The 10,326-nt window shown below is 43.3% G+C and overlaps 1 protein-coding gene across 1 annotated transcript in view; it reads left to right on the forward strand.

Moving 5' to 3' along the window:
* Positions 1–5,259, forward strand: part of LOC139199770 (latent-transforming growth factor beta-binding protein 4) — a 32,581-nt gene extending 27,322 nt beyond the window's left edge. The window contains exons 31-33 of the mRNA XM_070828923.1: positions 682–992; positions 2,709–2,861; positions 3,055–5,259. Of these exons, the coding sequence (XP_070685024.1) occupies positions 682–992; positions 2,709–2,861; positions 3,055–3,197 (607 nt within the window). The 3' untranslated portion in view covers positions 3,198–5,259. The remainder of the gene's footprint in view (positions 1–681; positions 993–2,708; positions 2,862–3,054) is intronic.
* The last annotated feature ends 5,067 nt before the right edge of the window (positions 5,260–10,326 follow it).

Here is a 10,326-nt window from a genome sequence, read left to right on the forward strand (position 1 = left end):
ATTGATTCATTTACACGTCTCATTCGAGTTCAGTCAGCATCCGACTCTTTAGTCTTAATTCAGTTTATTTTAATCTTTAGTTTTTCCAGGTCTTAAAGGATAACTTCCTGTTAGGTACTAAAAGAGTTGGAATTGGTCCAGTAGATCAGCTCAGCCAAGAAAGTACGTTCACCACTAACTATATCACTCTCTTCAAACACACCAGACTCCATTGATAAAAACAGGGGTTTTACACACAGTTTGCTGGTCTGATGCTGCTTCAACTGGTTAGTTTGTTTGTGTTGTTGTGTGACTTTGGTGTTTTAAAGGGTTAATTCAGATCTAACAACATATTGATCTATCTATGATATTATCTGATGGAGGCAGCAGCAGAGCAGCAGCTCCTGTGTCCTGTTCTCTAAAATCCCTGTTTTAGTGAATGTAGTCTGGTGTGTGTGCTGTTTGTGGTTAAACCAAAAGGATCTTCCAGGTCTCTCTCTGTAGGGATCCTTTCCATGATGCTGTCACACACTTAGAATAACACTCTGAGCCTGTCAGTGGATCAAACAAGCTCTTTTAGTGGACCTACTGTGATCAGGTGCAGTTGTCCCAAAGGATCACGTTGCTGAGGTGATCTACTGGACCAGTTCCAACACTTTTACTACCTACCCTCCATGTTAACTCTCTCTGTCCGTCTCTCAGCACTGGTTACTACTCTGAGGGAGACTTCCTCCCCCCCGATGGCTCCTCACCCAGACTGCCATCTCTCCGCCTCCCCCCAGACCCCCGCGCCGAGAGGGCGTTCGGGGCCCGGCCTCCTCCTCCGTCCCGGGCCGAGGGAGCTCCTCTCAGTCTGGCCCCGCTGCCCGGCGCTCCGTACCAGGAGGAAGAGGAGGAGGAGGAAGAGGAGGTGCCATGGAGGCCGGTCCCACCATTCCCCCCCTTCACTGAGAGGAGCCGAGGAGGAGGAGGAGGAGGAGGAGGAGGAGGAGCACCAAGGAGGGTGTACGAGAGTGAGTGGACACATCTTATTTCACAGGGCTGTGCTGACACTCATCTGTCCCACTGTTATTACAGTCAGTGAACTAACCACAGACGCTCATCTGTCCCGCTGTTATTACAGTCAGTGAACTAACCACAGACGCTCATCTGTCCCGCTGTTATTACAGTCAGTGAACTAACCACAGACGCTCATCTGTCCCGCTGTTATTACAGTCAGTGAACTAACCACAGACGCTCATCTGTCCCGCTGTTATTACAGTCAGTGAACTAACCACAGACGCTCATCTGTCCCGCTGTTATTACAGTCAGTGAACTAACCACAGACGCTCATCTGTCCCGCTGTTATTACAGTCAGTGAACTAACCACAGACGCTCGTCTGTCCCGCTGCTGTTACAGACAGTGAACTAACCACAGACCCTCATCTGTCCCGCTGTTATTACAGTCAGTGAACTAACCACAGACGCTCATCTGTCCCGCTGTTATTACAGTCAGTGAACTAACCACAGACGCTCGTCTGTCCCGCTGTTATTACAGTCAGTGAACTAACCACAGACACTCATCTGTCCCGCTGTTATTACAGTCAGTGAACTAACCACAGACGCTCGTCTGTCCCGCTGTTATTACAGTCAGTGAACTAACCACAGACGCTCGTCTGTCCCGCTGTTATTACAGTCAGTGAACTAACCACAGACGCTCGTCTGTCCCGCTGTTATTACAGTCAGTGAACTAACCACAGACGCTCATCTGTCCCGCTGTTATTACAGTCAGTGAACTAACCACAGACGCTCATCTGTCCCGCTGTTATTACAGTCAGTGAACTAACCACAGACGCTCATCTGTCCCGCTGTTATTACAGTCAGTGAACTAACCACAGACGCTCATCTGTCCCGCTGTTATTACAGTCAGTGAACTAACCACAGACGCTCGTCTGTCCCGCTGCTGTTACAGACAGTGAACTAACCACAGACCCTCATCTGTCCCGCTGTTATTACAGTCAGTGAACTAACCACAGACGCTCATCTGTCCCGCTGTTATTACAGTCAGTGAACTAACCACAGACGCTCGTCTGTCCCGCTGTTATTACAGTCAGTGAACTAACCACAGACACTCATCTGTCCCGCTGTTATTACAGTCAGTGAACTAACCACAGACGCTCGTCTGTCCCGCTGTTATTACAGTCAGTGAACTAACCACAGACGCTCGTCTGTCCCGCTGTTATTACAGTCAGTGAACTAACCACAGACGCTCGTCTGTCCCGCTGTTATTACAGACAGTGAACTAACCACAGACACTCATCTGTCCCGCTGTTATTACAGTCAGTGAACTAACCACAGACACTCATCTGTCCCGCTGTTATTACAGTCAGTGAACTAACCACAGACGCTCGTCTGTCCCGCTGTTATTACAGTCAGTGAACTAACCACAGACGCTCGTCTGTCCCGCTGTTATTACAGACAGTGAACTAACCACAGACACTCATCTGTCCCGCTGCTGTTACAGACAGTGAACTAACCACAGACGCTCATCTGTCCCACTGTTATTACAGACAGTGAACTAACCACAGACACTCATCTGTCCCGCTGTTATTACAGACAGTGAACTAACCACAGACACTCATCTGTCCCACTGTTATTACAGACAGTGAACTAACCACAGACACTCATCTGTCCCGCTGTTATTACAGTCAGTGAACTAACCACAGGCCACTTCTTCTCTCCTCTTGCAGGACGTTATGACACCTACGCCGGCCTGAGCGCAGCAGAGGATTGTGGGATACTACACGGCTGTGAGAACGGCAGGTGTATTCGCGTCGCCGAGGGTTACACCTGTGACTGTTACCAAGGATACGAGCTGGACATGACCTCCATGACATGTATAGGTAGGCATGACAGAGTCTGGACTGTCCTACTGTTACTACAGACACCTGAACTCACCACAGACATAACTCCTCTGATCACAACAGCTCTGTTAAAAGTGTGTGTGTGTGTGTGTGTGTCTGTCTGTCTGTCTGTCTGTCTGTCTGTCTGTCTGTCTGTGTGTGTGTGTGTGTGTGTGTGTGTGTGTGTTTGCAGATGTAAACGAGTGTGAGGCTGGCGTTGCCGTGGAGTTCCCGTGTGTGAACGCTCGCTGTGTGAACACCGACGGTTCGTTCCGCTGCGTCTGCAGGAGAGGATACGTCATGTCCCGCAGACCAAACCACTGCGTGGCTGCGTAGACCGGACTGCACCGGACCGGACCGGACTGGGCTGGGCTGGACCGGGCTGGACTGGACCGGATCAGACTGGACTAGACTCGATTCAACTGAAGTGGCTCCGGTTTTACTAAAGAACCTGACATGACAAACTAGACTGGAGCAGGCTGAGATGTGCTGGACTGAAACACTCTGGACTGAACTGAACTAGACTAAACTGGACTAGACTAGACTAGACTAGACTAAACTAAACCAAACTAGACTAAACTAAACCACCAGGTGAATCCCGTTAACTCCGTGCTCTCGGTGACATTAGCTGTGTTTACATGGACGCTGACGTTCCACTAAGAACAGGAATAACAGCCTCCTGTAGCCACCTCATTGGAAGAGACCGGTCCGGTCTGATCTGGTCCGGCCTGATCCGGTCCGGTCTGATCTGGTCCGGTCTGATCTGGTCCGGCCTGATCCGGTCCGGCCTGATCCGTGGTGGTGTCCACTCTGATAACCATCTAAACACGTATTCTGATCGTTTCTCTCTGGTTGGAATACATTTATTGGGGGGGGGCGTCTTCTTCGTCTGTTTTATTTCCGGCACATTAGCCCCCACCCCCAGGAACAGCACCAGGCTTCCAGGCCCCTTTGACAGCTCACAGAATCACTTCATGTCGCGCCCACGTAAACAAGTTAAAGAGACTTCATTCTACTTAAAAAATGATTTGCAAAAAGCATCATAGCCTCCGAAAGAAAGAGGCAACGTCTGAAACCCCAAGTTGGTTTTATTTTAATTGTCCAGTTCAGTTGTGTCTTCAGGTGTTTGTTAGCGTACTAGCTTATAGCTTATAGCTTATGGTGGTGGTGACAGGACGATGGCGTCAAAGCCGTCACATCTCCTGGATATGAGTCTGCTGGATAAAATACTAATTCACCTGATTACCTTTTTAATTTGACGTAATAATTTCTTTATTTACATCAGTAAATGTAAAGATATTCAGTCAGAACGTCTCAGAAACCCTTCATATTAAATTAATCCCTGAATGTTTCTGAACATAAAAAAACTCTCCTGGTTGATATAAACACACATCTTCTGATCCCCAGTTTGAATTATTTACACTTTGTTTCTGAGAAATCAGTTGTTTATTTTTCAGTCAGTCGTGTGGTCGGCTCTAAAAACTACATTACCCATGAGCCTCAGCAGCAGCTGCCAGAATAGTGGATGAAAGACAATGGCAAACTTTTTCGAAATTGTCTCAGATTTCAAAATTGTCAGTAATCTTTGGTCTCCAGCTGCTTTTAGCGGCGCAACTAACAGAAATTTGAGCCCTGTGATTGGATGTTTGTTGGTGAAATGCACCATGGGAGTCGTAGTTTACTTCTATCCCTCAGTTTTTCTGTCCACGAGCTTCTTGTAGCTGTGATGTTTTTTTTATCAGAAGTAGATATTTTCTGACACAGTTCAAGCAGGAGAGTTTCACATCGATCAGAAGCCGTCGGTCAACAGGAACATAATCACTCGGCCTGGTTTAGTGACGCTCGAGACGTCTGGACTCTTTTCACACCGAAACGTTCTTTACTAAATACTCATTACTGTCAGGTTCTGTCAGGTCTGCTCTCTGCAGTTTAACCCACATCTCTACGCTCTGACCGACGTAATACAAGAGTTTCATATCAATAATCAAAGGTCTGAGATGAATCTGCTGATATTCTGCTTTTCCTCTATGAGATTTATTGATTAAACCAGTCGGTCGATCAGCTCCGGTCGACTTTTCCAAACACTAGATGTGTTGATGAATTACTGACACGTCTATACTGTGTATATAATAATTCACCTGTTTCCATGATAATCCTTTAGAGTTTACTGTGTTCTTATTAACTTTACCTGTAGTTAACGTGATGGTTTCCTCCTCAGCAGCTGAAGGCTGATGTATAACATGCACTGTATCTTCGTCTTCACACAGGACAGCTTGTAAATTGTTGAACTTTCGGTCTCTGGTATTTTTTAAATTGTTCGTTTTTAATGATTCACTTTTTTCTATCATTGTTGTTTGTATGACAAGAAATTAAAATATATTTGCACACTTTTATTGGAGCCCGTGAGCCGAGCCTCGTCTTTCTGTTCCTTACAGGGTTTCTTATTCCCACTGTTCCTGACTGGCTGAGAGACAAATACACTTTAGATCCATTTGAATTTTTCCATGAATCACACACACGATAGTTTAAAAGTTTAAAAGATAATTTTGCAAATCAAGAAAGTCTCAGTTTGTTGTAAAACTGTCCAAAGGTCAGATTTCTAAAATGTGAGATGGGAAAGACGACGAAGACGAAGCTAAAGGTGTCGGCACCAAAACAATGTGTGGTCCCAGACAGACGCTAACCAGTTTAAACTAAAAGCACCTGAAAAAGATCCTGATAGAAGAGTTTAAAGGCTACAAGCTACATGCTAACGCTACATGCTAACGCTAAAACAACGCCAGTGATGGAGTTTCTAAGTCTGATGAGATAGAATAGTTTCCTCTCCTGCGTTTAGGATTCAACAGGTGATAAAAAAAAGGCCTTGTTTTTTTTTTATCTGTGAAAAAAACATAAAACAAACTTTTTAGAATCTTTTCTCAGTGTTTGTTGTTGTTAGACTCATTTTGCACTTCTGACACATTAGAACAGAAGAAGCTGAAAACTGAAGCACAAACTGATCATCAGCAAAACACCTCAGTGATCTAGATGGTGTCTTCTTCTTCTGGTGACGTCATTTCTTGGAGGACCTTCTTCTTCTTCATGTCCCTAAAATGTGTCCAACCTCAGCTAAAAGGTTCAAGAAGTCACTAAAGCAGAATGAGTGAGAAAAGACTTCAGACATGTTGTTCATCAGAGGAGACTAAAGAAAGACAGAGAACATGTTGATCCAGAACAACAGTTCTCTGAGTGATCAGCTGATCAGTGCTTCCATTGATTTCCATTCTGAACAGTTCTATTCCATCAATAATCAGTTTAACTGACTCACTTTGTTTACACTGACAGGAAACCAGTGAGCCTCGTTGCTAACCAGCAGGCTCCGTTGCTAAGCAGCGGGCCTTGTTGCTAACCAGCTAGCCTCATTGCTAACCAGCGAGACTCGTTGCTAACCAGTAGGCCTTGTTGCTAACCAGCAGGCTCTGTTGCTAAGCAGCGGTACCTCGTGTACTGAGTGTTTGTTGTTGTTGAGTCACCTCGCTCAGGTGATGCTCGCGTGCTGATCACCTCTAATTCCCCCCCCCAGCTCCATAACCTTAATGCCTGCACTGTTTATGTAGATCCAGGCCTCTAAGCCTCTTTGTATTGTAGGCCAATCCGTCCACACACACACACACACACACACACACACACACACACACAGGCAGCGTTAATGGGATTACAGAGGTTCACCCAGTACTGAGGCTGAAACTGTGAGCCAGCAGAATATCAGCTTTCACTTTCACAGTCAGTGCTGTTTATAGACACACACACACACACACACACACACACACACACACACACACTGAGAGCTGAGCCGTTTACATGAATATTAAACATAGAACCTGTTTTATGAGTTTGTGATCAAAGGTGGAAGAAGAACTCAAAATATACTTCAAGTACCGAAAGTAAAAGTACATATTATGCAGGATAACAGCAAATATTGAGTCTAATTATTGATCATTCATGTGCAGAGATCATTTTAATGACTTCAGACGCTGCTGCTAGTTTCACCTGCAAGAATTCATCATCATTGATTATTGATCATGTTTTATTCTGATGATCTGAATCATGTAAAGAAACTAAAGCGGTCGGATGAATGTGGTGCAGTAAAAAGGACAACATTTACTATGAAGTTTGTTAGAAGTATGATGTTATCATTTACTACGTCTGTTTTCAGTGCTAATGCTAATGCTCATAACATGCTAATTAGTAATTGTTGTGAGCTCGATGTGACACCCAGAGGTTCTGTAAACAAAGACTCTGGTGCTCAGCTACAGGTACTTTCTCAGGTAAGCACTCAGACTTCACAGGTGAAGGCCGTAGATGAGGAACGTGTTGCTGCTCTGAATCTGCCGTCGGCCATGTTGGCTGCTGGTTCTCCACCAGATTTTAGTCACGTGAAAAAAAATCAACATCCGTTTAGGTGTGCTGTCAACACGGACCCCTCTGAGCCTGGTTCTGTCCAGGTTTCTAAAGAAGAGTTTTTTATCAGGAAGAAACTCTCCTTTAACGGGACAAAAGAGTTTCTTCCCGTTAAAGGTGAGTTTCTTCCTGTTAAAGGAGAGTTTCTTCCAGTTAAAGGAGTTTTCTTCCAGTTAAAGGAGAGTTTCTTCCAGTTAAAGGAGAGTTTTCTTCCAGTTAAAGGAGTTTCTTCCAGTTAAAGGAGAGTTTCTTCCCGTTAAAGGAGTTTCTTCCCGTTAAAGGAGTTTCTTCCAGTTAAAGGAGAGTTTCTTCCAGTTAAAGGAGTTTCTTCCAGTTAAAGGAGAGTTTCTTCCCGTTAAAGAAGAGTTTCTTCCCATTAAAGGAGAGTTTCTTCCAGTTAAAGGGGAGTTTCTTCCAGTTAAAGGACAGTTCTTCACGTTAAAGGAGAGTTTCTTCCCGATAAAGGAGAGTTTCTTCCAGTTAAAGGAGAGTTTTCTTCCAGTTAAAGGAGAGTTTCTTCCCGATAAAGGAGAGTTTCTTACAGTTAAAGAAGAGTTTCTTCCAGTTAAAGGAGAGTTTCTTCCCGATAAAGAAGAGTTTCTTCCAGTTAAAGGGGAGTTTCTTCCCAATAAAGGAGAGTTTCTTCCAGTTAAAGGAGAGTTTCTTCCTGTTAAAGGAGAGTTTCTTCCAGTTAAAGGAGAGTTTCTTCCCAATAAAGGAGAGTTTCTTCCAGTTAAAGGAGAGTTTCTTCCCGATAAAGAAGAGTTTCTTCCAGTTAAAGGGGAGTTTCTTCCCAATAAAGGAGAGTTTCTTCCAGTTAAAGGGGAGTTTCTTCCCAATAAAGGAGAGTTTCTTCCAGTTAAAGGAGAGTTTCTTCCAGTTAAAGAAGAGTTTTCTTCCAGTTAAAGGAGAGTTTCTTCCCAATAAAGGAGAGTTTCTTCCAGTTAAAGGGGAGTTTCTTCCCAATAAAGGAGAGTTTCTTCCAGTTAAAGGAGAGTTTCTTCCAGTTAAAGAAGAGTTTTCTTCCAGTTAAAGGAGAGTTTCTTCCCGATAAAGGAGAGTTTCTTCCCGTTAAAGAAGAGTTTTCTTCCAGTTAAAGGATAGTTTCTTCCCGATAAAGGTGAGTTTCTTCCAGTTAAAGGAGAGTTTCTTCCCGATAAAGAAGAGTTTCTTCCAGTTAAAGGAGAGTTTCTTCCCAATAAAGGAGAGTTTCTTCCAGTTAAAGGATAGTTTCTTCCTGATAAAGAAGAGTTTCTTCCAGTTAAAGGGGAGTTTCTTCCCAATAAAGGAGAGTTTCTTCCAGTTAAAGGAGAGTTTCTTCCAGTTAAAGAAGAGTTTTCTTCCAGTTAAAGAAGAGTTTCTTCCAGTTAAAGGAGAGTTTCTTCCCGATAAAGGAGAGTTTCTTCCCGTTAAAGAAGAGTTTTCTTCCAGTTAAAGGATAGTTTCTTCCCGATAAAGGTGAGTTTCTTCCAGTTAAAGGAGAGTTTCTTCCAGTTAAAGGAGAGTTTCTTCCCGATAAAGAAGAGTTTCTTCCAGTTAAAGGGGAGTTTCTTCCCAATAAAGGAGAGTTTCTTCCAGTTAAAGGAGAGTTTCTTCCCGTTAAAGGTGAGTTTCTTCCAGATAAAGAAGAGTTTCTTCCAGTTAAAGGAGAGTTTCTTCCAGTTAAAGGAGAGTTTCTTCCCGTTAAAGGTGAGTTTCTTCCAGTTAAAGAAGAGTTTCTTCCAGTTGAAGAAGAGTTTTCTTCCAGTTAAAGGAGAGTTTCTTCCCGATAAAGGAGAGTTTCTTCCAGTTAAAGAAGAGTTTTCTTCCAGTTAAAGGATAGTTTCTTCCCGATAAAGAAGAGTTTCTTCCAGTTAAAGGAGTTTTCTTCCAGTTAAAGGAGAGTTCTTCCCAATAAAGGAGAGTTTCTTCCAGTTAAAGGAGAGTTTCTTCCCGTTAAAGGTGAGTTTCTTCCAGTTAAAGGAGAGTTTCTTCCAGTTAAAGGAGAGTTTCTTCCCGTTAAAGGAGAGTTTCTTCCTGTTAAAGGAGAGTTTCTTCCAGTTAAAGGAGAGTTTCTTCCCGATAAAGAAGAGTTTCTTCCAGTTAAAGGGGAGTTTCTTCCCAATAAAGGAGAGTTTCTTCCAGTTAAAGAAGAGTTTTCTTCCAGTTAAAGGAGAGTTTCTTCCCGATAAAGGAGAGTTTCTTCCAGTTAAAGAAGAGTTTTCTTCCAGTTAAAGGATAGTTTCTTCCCGATAAAGGAGAGTTTCTTCCAGTTAAAGGAGAGTTTCTTCCCGATAAAGAAGAGTTTCTTCCAGTTAAAGGAGAGTTTCTTCCCGATAAAGAAGAGTTTCTTCCAGTTAAAGAAGAGTTTTCTTCCAGTTAAAGGAGAGTTTCTTCCCGATAAAGGAGAGTTTCTTCCAGTTAAAGAAGAGTTTTCTTCCAGTTAAAGGATAGTTTCTTCCAGATAAAGGAGAGTTTCTTCCAGTTAAAGGAGAGTTTCTTCCAGTTAAAGGAGTTTTCTTCCAGTTAAAGGAGAGTTTCTTCCAGTTAAAGGAGAGTTTCTTCCCGATAAAGAAGAGTTTCTTCCAGTTAAAGAAGAGTTTTCTTCCAGTTAAAGGATAGTTTCTTCCTGATAAAGGAGAGTTTCTTCCAGTTAAAGGAGAGTTTCTTCCCGATAAAGAAGAGTTTCTTCCAGTTAAAGGATAGTTTCTTCACGATAAAGGAGAGTTTCTTCCAGTGAAAGAAGAGTTTTTTCCAGTTAAAGGATAGTTTCTTCCCGATAAAGGACAGTTTTTTCCAGTTAAAGGATAGTTTCTTCCCGATAAAGGAGAGTTTCTTCCAGTTAAAGGAGAGTTTCTTCCAGTTAAAGGAGAGTTTCTTCCCGATAAAGAAGAGTTTCTTCCAGTTAAAGGAGAGTTTTCTTCCAGTTAAAGGAGAGTTTCTTCCCGATAAAGGAGAGTTTCTTCCAGTTAAAGAAGAGTTTTCTTCCAGTTAAAGGAGAGTTTCTTCCCGATAAAGGTGAGTTTCTTCCAGTTAAAGGAGAGTT

Source organism: Pempheris klunzingeri, chromosome 4 (assembly GCF_042242105.1).
Source record: "Pempheris klunzingeri isolate RE-2024b chromosome 4, fPemKlu1.hap1, whole genome shotgun sequence".
Classification (NCBI taxonomy): Eukaryota; Metazoa; Chordata; class Actinopteri; order Acropomatiformes; family Pempheridae; genus Pempheris; species Pempheris klunzingeri.